The following is a 19,764-nucleotide window of genomic DNA, read 5'->3' as shown; positions in this document are numbered from 1 at the left end:
GATTATGTAAACTTATTTTTATATTGCAAAGTAGTTTTTGATGATGTTAGTTTGTACTAACAGATGTTTATTTTTTCCATTTCTCAGGAAATTTGACAAAAGAAATAAAAAATCTTACTCCTATTTATCACCTAAAAACTGTGAATGAAAACTAAATCAAATAGTCCAAAATAAGCTAACTTAAAATTAATCGAATTTAGTAAGCTATTCGAAATCAACATCTTCTTCAGTTTTTACAATGTCCATGTTTAATTCTGTTACAATAAATCTTTCACTCATTTTTTGTCGAGCTACACAGTTATTTTTGTGCAAACGATTTTTACTATTTCTAAGTGCACGCCTCAAGTCGTTTAGGAAATCTTTCTTAGTATAGCCATCCGTATAGCAGGCACCTGGAAATTAAGAAAACAAAGAGATACACAATGTAAAAAGCCAACTGTTGAAAATTCTGTCTTACTGTACAAGACTTCTATAAATTTCTTATAATCCAGTAGCCTCTTTTTATTGTGATGGCCATCAACATTGACATCCATTATAATTTTGTCCGAAATAACATGCACAATATTTTTTACAAGTCCATGGGGTGCTACTAGATGTTGTACAATATTAATCTGCAGAGAAAGACAGACAGTTAAACATATTATTCATAGAGTAAGTCAATCCAATTATATATGTTTTATTGTGAGAACTAGCTACGTTGCAAAAAAAAAACAGAAAGCGAAGACTTTCGCATTTTTGCAAATTGATTTCAGGTGCTATTCTGGGATTATGTGAAATTTTTATAACAGGTGCGTATTTTTACCCCGATATTGGAAAAAGTATTTTTCGTTCATGAAAATCCAGTTTTGCCGGCTATTGTATTCTAAAGTTCGGTATATACAATGTGGAAAGCTTATGGAAATACTTATGCAACAAGTGCCATATAATGGTGGTCGGTAAAACCGGTTAAAATTAGGATTTGTATCCAAACTTTCGAGTCGAATAAAAGGACAACCGGATCTCCCTTAAAATACTTTGCCTTAATCAAAATGTTCAGGCACATTACGAGCCCAGCACCTAAACTTAAGCCCACGCAAAATTTCTCACAAGTGAACATTTTAAACTGGTCGGGCTACTGGTCCTTACATTTTGTTGCATGTTATTATCATTTAGTTCTGCTTCATATTCGCCTAGGTCTTCAATGTCTTGTAATGGAAAACGACGCAAAATTTGCGTAATATTTTTCCCATACATTACTTCGGTTGCATTTGGTTCGAGTGACGGTGGTGCCACACTTGCTTGCTCCAGCAATAGATTCTGTTTGGTAAGCAGGTTAATAATCAGTTCATTTTGTTCTTGTAATGTTTCTGTTCCATTCATTCACCCAAACATAAAGAAGAAAACCAGACAAATGTAAATGTATGTGAATTAGTCAGGGTCATTTTTGATAATAACAAACAATTATTGTAAGTGCTTACCTTTTAGTTCCTTCACTTCTTTCCGTAAACCGGCTGCTTCATCACTTAGTTTATCAATGCGCTCACTAACATTTGCCATGTTTGTTTTGTTTTTTAATTCCTTCTTGCAGTTGTTTTGCTTAATTTCCCTTTGTATAGTTTTTATTATTTGGCATCAGTTTTGCATGACGAGATATCGAAGCAGATGTAGAAGTGGTGGATAAATAAGTCATTTGGTAATAAGTGAAGTTGTCTACTCTAGCACGTATGAGTTATCGAAATGTAAAGGAGTGTTCACACGCACTATTATTTTTCATTTTATATAGCCTTCTGGTTAGATATTAAACTATAAGTAATTTTGTGTATTCTTTTCAACAATGAGCTTTTTTATTTATTTAGTTGACAGCTAAAAATTGTCTGATTTATGGATATAGATTTTGACAATGGGATGTTGTCAAATGTATAAATTTGAAAAAATATGATTATATGACTAACTTCTTGGTTCTACCATGCTATGTCCGTATGTCTGTCTCTCCGTCTGTCTGTTGAAATCACGATACAGCCCACATAATTTGACGTAGAGCTTCAAAATTTGGCAGAACAATTTTTATTATAGGATGGTTGGTATTGAAAATGAGATCGGTCCACGTTTTGGTATAGTCCCTATATAACGGTACCTTCCGATATTCGGTATTTTGATGATTTTTGCCACATTTGCCAATGATTTCGGTGTTTTGATGATTTTTGGCCACATTTTTTTCACGGATTTGTCTAAAAATTGGTATTTGTAGGTCTTAATAGGTTCCTGCTCGTGTGGCGAAACATTGTATGTATAGGTCCAGTTTTTATATAGCCCCTAAATATCGGTACCTTCCCATATTCGGCATTTTGATGATTTTTGCCACATTTTTTTCACGGATTTGTCTAAAAATTGGTATTGAGTTCTAGCTTCGGTGGCGAAACATTGTATGTATAGGTTTTGGAATGTCCCCCATATAACGGCTTCACTTACTTTGTTTTTTTTTTTTTGAAAAGTTTAACATCATTATCCAAATAGTCTTACTGTTATTTTTAGTTAATTGAGTGGAGAACGTTTGAATTCAGATACTTTTATAAAAAACGTTTTCTTTAACCAATGGTGGAGGGTATTAAAAGTTTGGTCCGGCCGAACTTAATGTTTTTTACTTGTTTGTATTGAAACGTTTTATGATTTTTATTATTAATTTTTTTTTGTAATGAAAATGTAAACAACAAGTAATAAACTGCATCAAAACGTTTCTTTTGTTAAGATTTGCGCCAGAGTTGTATTGCTGGATCAGATTGTTATCTTACAAATGTTTTGCAAGATGCTGTTCGTTTACGTTTTGCAATTTTTACTCTCGAGGAAGAAGAAATCGTATTATTTCTCAGTAACTTATCGCTGAGTAAATGTTACTGGGAAAATAAAATAAAATCTGTTGCAAACAGATGTCGGTTGGCAGTTTTTGCGCGATCAGTAGTGGAGTTCCCTAACTCATTTTTTGAGTTAACGATAAAAACCGGTAATTCACGAAATTTGTTGGTAAGTTAGCGACGAAACTAAAGTAGTCGCTAAGACCTACCGATAGATACCAATTTTGTCAACCTTAAATTCTATTTTATATCAATGATTGAGTTTTTGTCGGTAACTCAAAAAAAAAAAAAAAAAAAACGAATTCGAATTTGCATAGTCGATCCACTAGACTTCGAAAAAAAAATTTTCAATAATTACAATTGTTCAATTGATGTCATCATGTAGGGGTTAGTTTTTCTATTTCAATGTACCATTTTTAGTTCATAAATCTGTTATAGTTGTTAATATTTTTAACATTTTAGGTTTGGGTGACTTTAGTATTTTTACTCATATCCCTGAAACGACATATGTGGCATCTGTAGATTCGAATTTTTTCGATGATAAGCGATGAGTGCTCTCCGTTGTCTATATTCAAGCGTATATCCTTTCCAATAACATTAAAACTCTTAAAAAATATTAATTTGCTTTATGAATTGTTGTTTATTACATCTAATTAATGGAAATCCGCTTTGTACAAATGTAATTTCTCTTCTGATCAATTTAGATTTTCTTCAAAATTATATAGGCCATACCTAAAACCAGATGGCTTGAACAAAAACGAAAGGTCATGCATTTTTGTATTAAAGCCCTTTTTTCAAATGAATGAACCCCAAGCCTTGTAGAAAATTGCGAACATTAGTAGAACCCATATATCAAATCACCCGATAACAGGCATTGTTGTCATTCTCGTTTCATGGAGAATAGATAATCTCTATCAAAAATGTTCGAATGTATCTTACAAAATTTGACTAACATGATAATCCAATTCAAAAATAAAAAGAAAACGTTCATTGTTGATGTACAAATATTACTTAGATTTAATATTTACAATTTCTCTCAATTTCAAATGAGTATCCTCGTATACGATTTCAGTTCCTATCTTAGAATAGACTGTCAAATAATTAAGATTTAATACTATATTAACTTAATAGCAATACTTAATACTACTATTAACTTAATAGTAATTAAAAATGATCTTATTCCTAGCTAGTGCTTAAACTTTTATTAATGTCATATATACATAGAAATACAAAGGTTACTTTTCTCTATTCAAACTTAACACCACCCTCGGTTTTCACAATGTCCAAATTTATTTCTGCTACAGTTTCACATCCACGCAGCTTCTGTCGGGCAACGCAATTGTTTTTGTGACAACGATTTTTCGCAATTCTTAACGCTCGCCTAAGATCGTTTAAGAAGTCTTTTTGCGTATAGTGTTCGTTACAGCAGGCACCTGTAAAATTGGCAACACGTAGATATACAAATGCTGTTTATTACAATGTATAATTTGTGATTTACCATACAAAACTTCTATAAATCGTTTGTAATCCAGCAGCCTTTTCTTATTATGATGACCATCAACATTGACTTCCATAATAATTTTGTCCGAAATGACATGCCCTATATTTTTTACAAGCCCATGGGGTGCAACTAGATGTTGTACGATATTTATCTGCAGAAAAAGACAGGTATATATAGAAGTAAAGAATTTTTAAATTCCTTTTGCAAAGAAACAGAAAGAATTTCGATTTTAAAATTAAAGAATACTATGTTTTATATCAAAACGTAAATTGTGGATTTCCTTCATTTTTAAATAAGCAAAATTCCTTAAAAGTGAAATTTGAAATTAGACAGATAGAGTTATGCAGCTTTCTTACATTTTGTTGCATATTATCATCATTTAGTCTCGATTCATATTGCTTCAAACTTTCCATATCTTTTAAGGGGAAACGGCGAATAATTTCCGTAATATTTGTCCCATAAACCACTTCGGATACATTTGGTTCAGTTGCCGCTAATATCAAACTAGCTTGTTCCAGCAATTGACTCTGCCTAGTAAGCAGACTGATAATCAGTTCATTTTGTTGTTCCAGCGATGCTGTTTCAGTTATTCATCAATGGAATGGAAAGAAATAATATGTTAGTCATTTCCATTGGAAGCAATGTTAAGTGCTTACCTCTTAGTTCTTTGACTTCCTTTCGCAGGTCATTTGCTTCTGTTTTTAATGTGTCAATACGCATACTAACATTATCCATGTTCGGGTTTTGGTGCTTTTTTTGAAAATAATTCTTATAAACCTTTTCTAATTAAGTTTTTATTCTTTGGCATCAGATGTAGAAGTGGTGGATGAATAAGTTATTTGGTAATAAGTGTATGTGTCATCTCTAGCGTGTGCGTTATCGAAATGTTAAAGAGGGTTCATACTCTACAAAATGTGGCGTATGCAGTAGCCTGACCACACATTAAATTAGATCACAAAAATGGTGATTGTTCATTCAAATAAAAGCAAATTCAAAAGCTAATTGGTAATATCGAATATGCCGACTAAATGTATCCTTCCAGTAGATCTTAGCAGATTTTTTGCTTGCGGAGGTTTTTTATAGACCATCATCATTATTTATTGCTTATTCCGGATCTATTTTAAACCAGCGCGGATTCTACAAACTAATGGAAATCACCACTAGGCTTTTAGATTGGTATTGCGGTACACGACAAACCCCTTGATTACATTTGGCATTCGAAGATTAAAACAATTTGTCTCTTTCAGAACTGCAAGAATGTGAACATTTTTACTACGATAGTCCATTGCAATACCAGTAGATTCTTGATGGTTCTGAATAAAAACTTAAAATTATATTCTTTCATGGCTTCTGATTTCTTAATAGTAATTTTATATATTTTTATGTGAACCGAAAGGTCTGAGAATCCATACAAAATAAATAGAATTTTTGGTCTGTTCCAGACTGCAAGAATGCGAAGCTTTTTATTACGATAACAGATTTGTCCTTTATGATATCATACAAAATTGCAAAACTAGTAGATTTTCGCAGCCTCTGGAACAGAGCAATTCAAAATAATTCTGAAAATTTTCAAATTCTGTTAAGATTCAAATTTATAGCATTAGGGGAGAATTTATTTTAGTGTGTTTGGGGCGGAGAAGAAACTTAAGAAAATTGTGAAAAAATACGTGAAGTTCCCATGGTGGTTTAACGAGAAAATTTGTTCAATTTCCAAGAAACTAGGAAAAATACAACTATGTACTAGAATCTTATTGTGTCATATCGACTTACCATTTGGTAATTTAGAAAAAAAGTTTGCTTACATATAAATTATCAACAATGTAATGGGCCAAAAGTACCATGGTAGAAGAATATAGCTAGACGCATCGACACAGCTGCTGGGACAATGAACCGTCAAACTAACTATGTGATTGAAAATTTTCAATGAAAAATCATTAAAATAGGTAAAATTTGTTAAAAAATACATATTATAACAACCTCCGATTGGCGTCGTATAAGAAAACATATAAAAATCTACTTATTTTTGACAAAACATTTTAAAAATATATTAATCTATCTTCTACCATGAAACGAACACAGCATTACTTCCAGAACTGGAAGAATGTGAAACATTGTGCTACGATAAAAAATTCCAAAACTAGTAGATTCTGGAACTGAAAAAATGAATTAACGATTCGTTTAATATCTCAAAAAAGAAGATTCTTCCATGCTCTGGAACTGAGCATTTGTATTTTTGTATTAATTATCGATGGTTTAAGAATATATAACATGTGAACCACCCTACACAGAAGAACATTGCGAAATTCTTGCCGCCGCAAAACATCGTTCCGCGGTGTCGTCTGTCTTGGCGGTTTATAAAGGTAAACAAAACTACTCATAGGCATAGCCTTGGAAGGACGGTTAATATCCAAATCCAAATAAATAGAAATGTCCGCCCACAAGTATGAGAATCTCTCACAGAAATTCCTGGTAAAATCGTTCGATTACCAAAGGCAATTCTTCCATTTGTATTCGCATCGATTGACCGAAATGTCTGCGCTGCTGGCCAAACGGGCTGAGGAACATTGGGGTAAAGCTGTGCCCATCAAGAAACTCTGTGATCTACGCGAAGAAGATGAAGAGGAATGCATTATTATTGGTACAATTTACAAACATCAGGAACATAAACCAAGCATATTGAAGGAAATATCGGAGGAGAATCAATTAGCACCACAACCAGCTAGACAACATTATTCCGATCCTGAAGATAAAGTAATATTGGAAGATGAGTTGCAACGTGTACGTCTACATGGTAAGGTACGGTGTGAAGAAATGGCCACTGGCGTTGTTTGTGCCGTTATGGGCTTAATTGAAGAAGACGGTCGTTTCGATGTCCAGGACATTCTATTTTATGAAGGAGGTATCCAAAGGCCATTGCCAAAGAAGGGAAAAGATCGTCTGCTTGTTTTATTATCCGGTTTAGATCAAGTTAATTCCCATAATTTTGTTGATTCATTGAATCTTTTTCAATATTGGCTACGCGGTAATTTACTCAAGGCTGGAGAACCGAGAAAGATGCGTGTTATAATTGCTGGAAATTCAGTAAAAAGTAGCGAAGAAAAACGCTTGCCTTCCTTACAGTCTCGACCCAATGAATCCAAAGATGTTGTCGATGCCATGCATGCATTAGACGAATGGTTTGCAGCTTGGTCCAGTTCCATAAATCTTGATGTTATGCCTGGCGCCTATGATCCAGCAAATTTTATGATGCCACAACAACCATTCCACAGCTGCATGTTTCCTAAGGCTGCCAAGCATGAAAACTTTCAAAGTGTTTCAAATCCTTATGTTTGTTCAGTGGACGATGCCCTTGTTATGGGTACTGCTGGCCAGAATGTTAATGACATGTTAAGGAATACAGGTCTCGAGAAACCATTGGAAGCCTTACGTTGCACGCTTAAATGGGGTCACTTAGCTCCCACGGCTCCCGACACATTGGCATGTTATCCATATTTGGATTGTGATCCTTTTGTTATTAGAGACTGTCCACATGTCTATTTTGTCGGTAATTGTGACGAGTTTTCAACTCGGCTTCATGAAGGTTCACAAGGCCAGAAAACCCGATTGGTGTGTGTGCCAAGATTTGCCGAAACCCAAAGTATTGTTGTGGTGAATTTGGAAAATCTGGATTGTCATGAAGTTAGTTTTGATTGTAATGGCGAGTAAAATATAAGAAAATAAATAAAATATATTGTTTTACTTAAATGTAATGTATTGTTTTATTTAATTCATTTTGTGTTTGTACAGACTAGTAGGCAACATTTTACAATTTTCACACCATCTCAATGAACAACTGGGCCCAATGGTTCACCACGTATATTGGCAAAATCCAGGCGGGAATCAATCGTTTCATCTATTTGTCCTATTACAGCGATGTTGTCACCTCGAATAATATGTAGACCCAAAACGATTTGCTCAATGCCGGATGTTGTGGAGAATACGCGCTCATGTGATTCATCCAATATGATATTTATAGTTTGATCGAATCCTTTCAATGTTCCAATGAAGTTACGTCCATCTGCAGTTATAATGGACACGGTATGATTTATGTACTGTTCCAATGTGGATGCCATTTTTCGAGGGGAAGAAAAACAAACGTTTAGTACGTTTTGATAAAAAGTTGGAAGAATGTAAACAACATATCTTCTTCTTTCTTAATTTTACTGTGGAATGATGACACTCACTGGGAATTGACTGTCTTTATCGATATCGATTAATTTCAACTACTACTAAATGATCTGTTTCAGAACCTAGAAGAATCTACTAGTTTTGCAATTTTTATGATATCGTAAAGGAAAAATCCTTCCTCGTAGTAAAATTATAAACAAATTCTTACTGGAAGTCGCCTGTTAACACAAATGTTCTGCAAAAGAGAATTATGCGAGAGGGAAATGTTGATATTTTTTTCATTGAGAGTTTGCAAATTCCATGGTAGAATGAAGAAGGTAAATGCTTTGTTCCAGTACCTGCAAGAATCCATGGTATGATAAGGAAGTAGAACAGCTTTGTAAAACTATAGAAATACAGCCCTGAGGCTATGCCCGCTTCCTGTCAGACTCATTCAAAATTATATATATTTTTAATTTTTAAAATAATAAATACATACATAGGGTTGCCATATTTTGACTCTGTCTTGTCCTATCTTTATATTTCTATGTTTTTGTTGATCTTTTGGGTTATAGAACAACATTTTGTAAAGATTAATCGATCTCATGTACGAAAATTAGCATGCTTCCTAAAAGAGATTGTAATAAGAGCGGTGCCAATAATAAGTGATTTAAACAAATGACTCATAATATTTTTATTTATATAATTGCAAATATTTTGTATATATGTATGTAAACATTGGAAATACACATACATTTTTCAAACACTTATTAATTTCCATACTTTGCCAATTTAAGCCTTGATAGGTGGTACCAGACCAGGTCTCCTTGGTGTTGGATCAGCAAAATAAGGCCGTCCAGCAGGTGGTAATATTGGCAGAGGCACTATGGGTTGCATTGCTGATGCCGGGTTTTTGTGTTCCTTTCCTCTTTTAGGTGCATATCTTCTGGCCGATGCTATGTTGAAAACAGCAAACATTGCAATAAAGATGGCAACAAAGGAAATGATTTTCAATTTGATCTAAACGATATTGCTCTGCGTAACCAACACGAATCGAATTGTTCTGATGAACTGTAACTGCAAATCGCACGTTGTGTTCTTTTATAGGAATTTGAAAGAGTTTTGTTTTTCATATATATTTTGTTTAAATGATGTGGTTTTATAATGATGTGGTCAACCTAGAAACTATTCTGTTGGTTTTGTAAGAAAAATGAAACAAGTTCGGAATTTCCAATCAATTCAAAGAAATTCTTCTCAGAAATAGTTAAAAGGCATGATAAACGATGTTATGATTTATAAAATAAGTTATGGCCAGATTTTTATAGCTCGTTTACAATATTTAAGATTTAACCTCTACGTTTAATAGATCTATTGGATTAACGTTGCGTGTTTAGATACACCTTACCCAGCTGCTGAACAAAGACGGTATCCGTTACATTTACTTTTCACAGTTTCCTTGCAAAATAAAATAAAATTACTTTACTACCTCAGAAAGAAGCTACTGGACAATTTCTCCAAGTAACCAGATCATATTAGGGTATAATTAATTCAAGGTAACCTCGTTTCAAATAAAAACATCCAGCTCTGCATTTTCTTGTCAAATTTTACTTCATTCAAAACAGTTTCCCATCTCTAATTGTGATGCATTAATTCACTGTATAATGAATATACATTTGCAAATTAGATGTTTAAAAAAATGAAAAAATGTAAATATATGATTGCATAAGGTTACATTCTTAATTCTGCCTTGGTTTTTATAGAAGAGAAATCCAATACACATTTTTAAACATTTTTCATTTAAAATTCTGGTTGTATAAAAACAATTATAGAAGAGAAATCCAATCATGGTACAATGAAGAGAAGGTAGGCTAACTTTGAAAAAATTGCAAGTATAGAGGTCTACCTGTTTGGCTTGTAATGTTAGAATTAGTATCAAAACAATAAAAAATCAAACTACTTGTTGCATTTATTTTGAGTAAATAATTGAAAAACGCGATAACTGAATGAAAGGTCAAAACTTCTTTTCAAAATCATGTACTATATATCTCTAAAGGATTATTTCGCTACAAAAACTCTAGATTTTGTCGATGCATACGTTGAAATAAACATTTTGAAAACACCCAAATTTGAATATTTTCTGAACAATTTTTTTGTTATTGAAAAGAAAACACATACATAAACAAATAAAGATGACATATTAAGCCAAGAAAATAAAAAAAAATTTAAATCATATGGTAGTTCTGCCCTACCTTGAATTCATTGTACCATGAATCCAATACTCATTTTTTAACCATTTTTCTTTTAAAAATTCTGGTTGTATTATAACAAATGTTTATTAATAATCCATGATTGTTATAAAAATTTGCCATAAATTACATTTTTTCAAATAAAAAAGTAGGTGAAAACTATTTTTATATATAATAATTCCAGTGGATTGCAACTTTCGATTCAAGTGCTTTTATGTAAAATCGAACGTAAATTCAGCGAATTATGTTTGACACAATACACAATGGAATTGACAGTCGATATCTTTAATAATTTTCATCAATTATCTTCGATTCTAATTAATAAATCAAAGAGTTTTGTCACATATATTACATTAATGTTTATTGGGAAGTTTGTGCCATAATCGCTAATTATGTTCTATAAAATCAATACACACTCACATTTGATATTTCATTAACCGTGTTGAGTCTTAATTTGTCTCCATCTTTAAATTAAAACACAACACTGTGCTTTAACATCTGCAAACAGTTACCGTTATCAATCATTGTTATACAGTGATGGCGACTGACAGTTTACAGACATGCGCTCTGCTAACCGTTACCAAAATGTCTTACCTTTCAATTACATTCATTCACTCATTCTCATTAAAACGAATCGAACGAGAACATCTGGTGGTCTTTTCGAAAACTAGAAATAGATAAACGAAAAAAAATTGTGGACATTTTAAGAATGAAATTGCAGTGAGGAAAGGATACAATTCCAAGAAAGTAAAGAGAATATAAGAATCAAAGAGAACTCACCGCTGTTTACAACTCTCCATGTCCACAGTCATCTATGTGTATGTGTGACAGGGCAAAAAACGTTAGTATACAACATTTTGACGTGAGTGGAAAACAGGAACAAAAGTAAGAAGAAGCAGAAACAGAATATGCAAAGCAAACACGTAGACAATTGAGAAAATTTTTTCACATTGACAAAAAGACGACAACCGCAGACGTTGGAGAACAATAAGAAGTGCTATACAAAAAAAAAAAGTGGAAAACCCATTGGCATTATTTTTTTACGAAAAAATATCCTGTGAATTTGGATTTAATAAAATAACGGAGTTTGTTAGAGTATTAAAATAAAATAACGAAAGTGTTGTAAAAGAAAAACTAACTAAAGTTTCAAACCAACTACCAACTCCCTAACATATGCTTTAAATTTGTGAAATTCATTCAATCACTGTTTCCTCAGCTAAGAAATCTAAACGCACAGCTTTTTCAATAACTTAAAAATTAAAAAATTAAAATTCAAATCCTTTGGAAAAAATCATCATTGTCCCATTAACCAGTAAGGAACCGACAACAACAAAAAAAGAATATATCAACGAAGTAAAACGAGACGACAATTATTATCGATTTATGTATCTGTTTATGGATGTGGCGGAGAAGTCCAACAGGAATACCAGCAGTTAAACACAACAACTACAACAACAAGAAAAACAAGTAATTCTGCTACATCTCAACGTCATACAAACGCCAACAAAATTTTATTGTTAGGACGCAGTCATACTTAGTTAGCAGTCGTAGTAGTCTGCCGCGCCAATAGCCAACAGTCAGTCAGCCATAGCCAGCCGTGTGTAATAAACGAACAAAGTGTATATCACACTGTTGTAGACATCAGCAAACCAGAGTCAGATATACAGACATTCTCTCAACAAGAACACACACACATATACATACCCACAGACACAAGCACACACACACATACGCAAAATAACTCGGGCTAAAATCAGCAGCCAAGTCAAGTCACACAGCCAAAGAAAACATCATCTTTAACACCAAGAACAGCAGCAGTAAAAATCTACATTTCGCCTTGGTCTTGGTCGTTAAGGTTGTAACAGGAAATTGTCCTGGCCAAAGTTGACTACAAGGATTTTTATTTGTTGAAATTAAAGAAAGAAAGAAAGAAACAACAGGAAAAACAGTGTCTTTTGAAAAACAAAAAAATTGCTGAATACTTCTTTATGTGTGTATTTTTTTCACTCGCTCTCTCCCCTCCTTTATAACACGGTTTTGTGCCCAACAGCAGAACGAGAAAAAAGAACAACAACAAAAAAGAGAAATATACATAGTTATATGTATAAATAAAAAATAAAATAACAGAGAACTGATAACCCCAATCAGGCAGTTGTTTTTCTCGCTGCCTCCTCTGTATGCCCCCAGTGTGTGAGTGTGTGTGTGACACAGAAACCCATTCTTTTTCTGGTTCATCTTAATTACAAACTGTTCCAATTTTTCTCAAAAATTGCGTATAATAAAGAAATTATTTGAAATTTTCAACCTAGCTGAATTTTCTGCGTGAGAGAGAAAGGCAACAACAACAACAACAACCCGACACCTAAAAGTGAATCTTGGAATTTTCATTTTCTAAAGCAGACAGTAGCAGAGAAAGAAAACAACAAAACAAAGGTGAGTTTAAACAGTTTTGATGTATCCAAATGTATATATTTTTTTGGCTGGAGGTGGACAGGCATTTTCATAACTGTGGACATGTCTGCGTATAAGTAATATATTAACAATACGCAGTGGTCAAAGTTTTATGAATTTAAAATATATTATATTCCAGACTTAAAAAAAACAATTAAGATATTATTAAGAAAATTATAAACATTAAATATAAATATTTTTTGTTGCGGTTTGAGGTTTTTTTTTACTTGAAATCCATACAGATTATCTGTTAGAAGAAAATTCGGCTAAGAGAAGGATATTGTGCGAGCAACAAGTAAAAATTGATGATGAAAACTTGTAACCAGGGCTAGAAAGACAGACAATGTCTCTGAAATCGAAGTCGAGACAATCAACTCGACTTCAGGTGCAAATTTTTATTAATTTTTCTAAAACATTTTATGTTCTTCAAAATTATCGGTGAATCCTACATTGGAATTAGGGCACTATTGAAAGACAAACGTAGGAAGTGATTTTTATTTCGATAAGCAATTTTTGGTCGTATGTTTCAATCCAGAGAAGGCATACGACCAAAATGCCTCATGGAAACAATCTCTCAGGACATTTGGATAAAAAAAACAATATTCCTGCCAAAAACTCAATACCTAATGTTATAATATGACATATATTCCGCTTTTTCTGATATATCGCATTTAAAAGCTCAAAAGCATAACATATTTCATTTTAAGCGAAGAATGAGGCCGATGTAGTCAAAATTTATAATTTGATCAGGTGTATATATAAATAAATAATGTCGGCCCACTGTTTGTGGATCTTTCCCTACAAAGCATCATCCTTTTGAAAAATCGTAGTCCATATAAAATATTATATTGGACCTGGGTTTGTTTTTTTTTTTTCAAAGTTGATTGATTCCATTTTACTCAGATGTGATTTATGTCTGCAGGACTTTTGGTACTGAAAAATTGCTATAAAGGTCTACGTTTTGGTATAAGACCCATAAAACTGTAGCGACAGATTTAAGGTCTTTTTGGGTGATCTGGTCACAATTTCGAACCGAATAGAACTTTCAATATAGGTCTAGTTTTTGGTATATCCCTGGCATTTTTCAACGGATTTTTTTTACATTTTTCAAGTTCTTTTCCAAATTGTGGAGGGTATTTAAGGTTCGCCCTGGCCTAACTTACCTACTTGTTTATTCGTTATAGCCTCTATCACAGTATGGAGGGTATATCATTCCGTTTAAAACACCTTAAAATATACACTTTAGACTACAAAAAGTGCAGGGTGAAATAAAAAACTGCAACAAAGTCAAACACCATAATTTTTACATTTTTTTATTTTTATTGAATGAATCCGAATAATGTCGAAAATAGCATCAAATTTTAGAAAAAGTTTTCATTTGTTCGAATTGGTCACTTTTGGCACAAATTATGGCCTTAAACTGCCAATTAAATAGAAATATTTTCTTTCTGTTGCGGTGTAAGTTCTTACACTTTTTATACCCACCACCATACTATGGAGGGTTACTCCTCAAAATACTCATGTCAAACCCAAGAAGGTATATATATTCTTGATCAGCGTAAAATTCTAAGTCGATTTAGCGATGTCCGCCTATCTGTCCGTCTGTCTGTTGTAATTACGCTAGCTTTCGAACGAATTGAGATAGAAGGCTACAACTTTGCACACATCTTTATTTTGCCAGTAGTTCGTTAATGGGCCATGTAAGTGCACGTTTTCATATAGCCCCCATATAACGTAACCTCCCGATATTCGGTATTTTGATAATTTTAGCGACATTATTCACCGGAATTGTTTCAAATTTGGTATTAGAAGTTCCAAATAGATACTACAGCCTAAGACAAAGAATTGTCTTTGCAGGTCCATGTTTTCGTATAGCCCCCATGTAACGGTACCTCCTTATATTCGGTATTTTGATGATTTTGGCGACATTATTCACCGGAATTGTTTCAAATTTGGTATTTGAAATTCGTAATGGATACTACAGCCTATGACAGAAAATTGTATGTGCAGGTCAACGTCTTCGTATAGCCCCCATATAACGGTACCTCCTAATATTCGGTTTTTTGATGATTTTAGCGTCATTATTCGCCGGAGTAGTTTTAAATTACGTATTTAGAGTTCGTAATGGGAACTACAGTCTGCGACAGAAAATTGTCAATGAAGGTCTCTGTCTTCGTATAGGCCCCATATATCAGTACCTCTCTATATTCGGTATTTTGACGATTTAAGGTACAATGCTTTCCTAAATTGTTTGAGGTGTCGCATTTGAAGTTCGTAATGGATGCTACAGCCTGTGATAGAGAATTGTCTATGCAGGTCTAGGTCTTCGTATAGCTCCGATATAACGGTACCTCCCTATATACGGTATTTTGATGATTTTAGCTTCATTATTCACCGTTTTTTCACGCTTCGAATTTGAATATGGTAATGGTTTATGACAGATATGCTTATGTAGGTCCACGTCGTATAGACTCCAATTAACCTATATTCGGAATTTTTAAGATTTTAACAGAACTTTTAACGGATTTTATTTTTTGAAAATTTCCAAATTCGTTTCAAATGGTGGAGGGTTTTTAAACTTACTGCTTTCTAACTTTTTGGAATTTCAATGGCTTTACCCCGAGCTCATTTTTCAATATTTGCCGAATGGGCTGATTGAGCTAATATTCACGAGTCATTTTTCGGCCACTACGACGCGGCTTTCTGTCAAGTCGCTTTTTTTCTTTTCGAGCCATTTCTGCTGATGTTGCTGTTTTCTTCTGTCCACTTCCTTGACGTCGGGCTACGCTGCCAGTATCACGGTAACGAGATATGGTACGAGACACAAAAGATTTATTCACATTTAAATGCTGGAGTGCTCTAACGATAGCCACTTGTCGTTTCCCAGCCAAATATAAAGAAATTACACTATCACGCTTGAATTCCATTACGAATAACTTTTTTCTGTAAACAATATAATGAGCTGTCACTGGAATAGTTTTAACAGCTGTCGGACGAGTGGCTTAGAAATGACAGCAGTCTGAACTTGGTTGCCGGTTTTTCATCTCACCTTTCATCTAAATTTTGACCCACTATCTCCCATTTCAATAGGGCTCGTCCTTGGGTCATACAAACGACTTGTGCAAAATTTGATCGGGATCGAGCAATAAATGCGATCTGTACTTTATTTACAAAAATACATTGACAGACGGAAGGATATGCATAAATCGACTCAGAGTGTGATTCTCTGCAGATCATCAAAAGGAACTCTGGGTCTATCTCGTTTCCTTTTACCTGTTTCAAACTAATGTACAAATACATAATCACCTGGAGTGTAAAAAGTGGCACTTTGGCCTTTTGACTCCTTGCATTGAAAGGAAATTTAATCAACTCCCACCCTTGGAGATAATGTGAAAATCTAATTACCAGAATACCGCATCATAAAGATATAAATATTTCTTAATCATATTTCCAAGGATACTGTGTGTTTATTCGATATATATATTTTTCGATATAACTTTCATTACAAAATAATATTTATATTCATATCGAAATTCATTCATCATAATGTCAACTCGGGCGATGGAGAGGAAATATCAAATTTCCTCCTGTGTCATGACCTTGTTGTACAAATTGACCAATGACCATAAAACGTATAATTAATAATAAATCATGACAGGGTGTATAAGTGTATGAGAGTGTGTGTGTGCATATAAAACACCCGCTGTGCCTTGTAAATTTGTTAAACAAAATACATGTGTATATATTTCACAAGTAAATGAATTAAAGGCAATGGAAATTAAATTATTTTGAGTTGTTAAAAAAAATATTTTGAGATATACATATCCACTATGTAGGGAGATATTTTGTTTTGGAACTTACATATAAAACTTGTCCAGACAGTGGTTCTACATCCACCGTTTTGTATATACATTTATATGTATATATTCATAAAGCTCATAAATGGAAGATATGCAAGATGTCCATCGGATCTAAACACAAGTTTGGAAGACTCTTAAATTGTTTTCTAAAGACGAGAGCATCCCATTTGTAATTCAAAATTTTTCGATTGTAATTCGAGAAATTTATTTGTAATTCATTAAAATTCGGATTATTTCATTTGAAATTCGAATTATTCAATTTGTAATTAAAATTCTTAAAAAATCGAATTAAATACAAATGGAATTCTTGAGTTACTCTCATTAGGAGGAATATTTGTATGGGCGCCATATCAAAGAGGGGATTATGGTGGTTAAATACCCAATGAAAGCAGAAACATTAAAATACAATTGGTTGAGGTATACCCAAAAGATGGCCTAAATAGCAACATTTTAGCAAGGGGAAATACTGCCCAATGAAAACATTAAGTATCAGATGAAACCCGTTTTTTTTGGGAAATATGACCGAAACCCTAACGACGTCAAAAATCAGTGGGATTTCAAAAAAATTCTAAAAAGTTGGAGAGAACCCATCCAAAAAAGTGGATGAAAAATTTTAGCCGACACTCTAACCATTCCAAAATTTAAAATCCGAATCTGTTCAATTCATATGGCTACAGAGGGTATATATCATTTGATACGGCTAAAACGTGTCTCATCGAAATAGGGGGATCCCTATTTCGAAATAGGGGGATCTCGAAGGGGGATCAAACTTGGTCCAGAATTAGTACATCGTAATACTATTACAACTTCTTCTTGTACCTCCCCCACAAAGGGGTTACAAGCATCTAATTCTTTTTAAACTTTACCAATTGCAATATTTCTACTAATACAAGAACTGGTGGGAAGATGGTAGATATCGGGCAGATATGGCCCAGAAAGGGCCACAATTTCCCATATTTATATCTCTAATAGCTTCCAAAACAAGTAAGCGAATCTTTTCTAACTTGGTATATGTAAATGTTTCTCTCCACAGGGGATCTGCTCTGAACATGGTATTTATCGGTCCACTCCTTCTCGTACTTCCCGCACACAAGGTTAAAGCTTAGATTAATTATACCCAAAAAATTGGAAATAATTGTTAGATTTTCAATAGCTGGCACCTACCGTACATTTTTTAACCTTTTCAAGAAATAGAGCTTATTTCATATAAAATGATGGAAGTAATCGATACAGTCAACATCTGGCACATTGTAGAATTTATATTTGGCTTAAGTCAAATATTGACCCACTCCTTCAGAGTCTACCCCATAAGGGCCAATAGTGTGAATAATCATCGCATAACAAAAAAAATATATTTAAACAAGTAAAAAAGTGGTAGGTTCGGCGGAGCCAATCTTTGAATACTCTCCATTAATTAAAAGGAATCTGCAAATTTTCAAAAAAAGTGGTTTAAAAATGCTGGTAAAATTTAAAAAAAAATACCGAATATAGGGAGCTAGTTATATTGGGCCAACACGAAGATGTGGACATGTGTAGGGCATTTTCTGCCATAGGCCATTACGATATTCAGATACGAACCGTTAAAGCGGCTATACAAAGGCGTGCACCTGCATGAGGAATTTTCTGCAGTACCCATTAGTAACTTTAAATTCCATATTTGAAACATTTCCAGTGAAAAGTGTGGCACAAATTATCGAAATATCGAATATCTGGAGTTATATGGGGGCCCATTTTCAATACCAATAAAAGTCCTGAAGACCAAACACACACCTGAGTAAAATTATCAACCTACTTAATTTTATTCGAAAGGGGTATATAATGTATATTTCGAGGTACTACAAACGCAATGATAAACTTAATATACCCTTCGTAGTATGGTGGAGGGTATGAAAAATTGGAGAGTTTTTACTAAACTAAAGATGTTCCAAATATTGAGATGTATAAATTTCGAAGAAAAACTCCCAAAAACGGGAATCTCTGTTTTTGACAGTTTAACCTTGACTAGGAAAAAGTTTTGAATAATAAAAAAAATTCGATAGAGTTAACTTTTAAAATGTTTACCAGTTTTAGGTCTAGGTTTAAAATGACATATTTCTGTACATTAATTATGGTACTTCACCTCACCAGATTTTTCAAAAAAGTCATGCTTTTTCCAGCAAGCAAAGGGACCATTCGATGAGATTGAAAGAAACACTGTTAAGATACTTTTATTAGATTAAGGTCACGTGCGGCTGTATCATCCTACACTTTCTGGTCTAAACTCTTAAAGAATGCAAAATAGATCTGTAATTTTATCCAAACTTCCTAAATGGAAATATTTCTGCCAACGTTAGATATTGGGTGAATATGGGAGATCCACTCTTTCTGGAATCTCCCCCCACAAAGCCTGTACTTAGTATCTGACGGCCACTAACGACTGATACTTTAGAATTTCCCAGCGAACAAAACTGTCCGAGTTTGGCTCGACTTCGAACTGAAACTCGGATGAAACTTCCGACTTCGGATGCGTATTCTATCCGACTTCTGACGGAAAGTTATATGGAGTAGTTGACGTGTTGGCTGACCAAGGGGTTGTATGAAAATCTCAAGTTTTTGCTGACTTTCAAACTTAACTCGGTAGGTAGAGTTTTCTGATTGATTTCAAACCAAACACGTACATTTCCCCGATGACATGACTACGATTACGCATTTATTTCGAACACAATGTATGAGCACCAAAGCCTCTTAAAGAG

General features: G+C 33.6%; 4 protein-coding genes across 8 annotated transcripts in view; 2 read left to right on the top strand and 2 right to left on the bottom strand.

Moving 5' to 3' along the window:
- Positions 1-2: 2 nt before the first annotated feature.
- Positions 3-5,218, bottom strand: LOC131801624 (uncharacterized). Of its 4 annotated transcripts, none has more exons than XM_059120465.1 (4): positions 4,986-5,202; positions 4,686-4,906; positions 458-611; positions 3-392 (listed from the first exon to the last, which is right to left on the bottom strand). In XM_059120465.1, the coding sequence occupies exons 1-4, from the start codon at positions 5,062-5,064 to the stop codon at positions 205-207; spliced, it is 642 nt and encodes a 213-aa protein (XP_058976448.1). In that variant the 5' UTR covers positions 5,065-5,202; the 3' UTR covers positions 3-204. The 4 variants fall into 4 exon arrangements, 3 of the variants coding, with proteins under 3 accessions (XP_058976448.1, XP_058976447.1, XP_058976449.1); XM_059120464.1 differs by lacking the exons at positions 4,686-4,906; positions 4,986-5,202 and adding exons at positions 1,126-1,346; positions 1,458-1,685; XM_059120466.1 differs by lacking the exons at positions 3-392; positions 458-611 and adding exons at positions 3,936-4,261; positions 4,327-4,480 and having other exon boundaries at positions 4,986-5,218.
- Positions 5,219-6,613: 1,395 nt separating this feature from the next.
- On the top strand, positions 6,614-8,073 carry LOC131801622 (DNA polymerase delta subunit 2-like). The gene has a single exon (XM_059120462.1). The coding sequence runs from the start codon at positions 6,757-6,759 to the stop codon at positions 8,032-8,034; it is 1,278 nt and encodes a 425-aa protein (XP_058976445.1). The 5' UTR covers positions 6,614-6,756; the 3' UTR covers positions 8,035-8,073.
- On the bottom strand, positions 8,060-8,497 carry LOC131801623 (U6 snRNA-associated Sm-like protein LSm8). Its single transcript, XM_059120463.1, has one exon. It carries the CDS (start codon positions 8,439-8,441, stop codon positions 8,151-8,153), a length of 291 nt encoding a protein of 96 aa, XP_058976446.1. The 5' UTR covers positions 8,442-8,497; the 3' UTR covers positions 8,060-8,150.
- Positions 8,498-11,357: 2,860 nt separating this feature from the next.
- LOC131800385 (ras-related protein Rab-3) overlaps positions 11,358-19,764 on the top strand; it is a 57,826-nt gene continuing 49,419 nt past the window's right edge. The window contains exons 1-2 of one of the 2 annotated variants that reach the window (XM_059120461.1): positions 11,358-11,562; positions 13,031-13,154. The gene's annotated coding sequence lies outside the window, so the exon portion shown is untranslated. Of the gene's footprint in view, positions 11,584-13,030; positions 13,155-19,764 lie in introns of both variants that reach the window. The other variant, XM_059120460.1, reaches the window with a different exon arrangement.

Source organism: Musca domestica, unplaced genomic scaffold, assembly GCF_030504385.1.
Source record: "Musca domestica strain aabys unplaced genomic scaffold, Musca_domestica.polishedcontigs.V.1.1 17, whole genome shotgun sequence".
Classification (NCBI taxonomy): Eukaryota; Metazoa; Arthropoda; class Insecta; order Diptera; family Muscidae; genus Musca; species Musca domestica.
The sequence above is the reverse complement of the archived record's forward strand: the minus strand, read 5'-3'. Positions and strand labels throughout refer to the sequence as shown.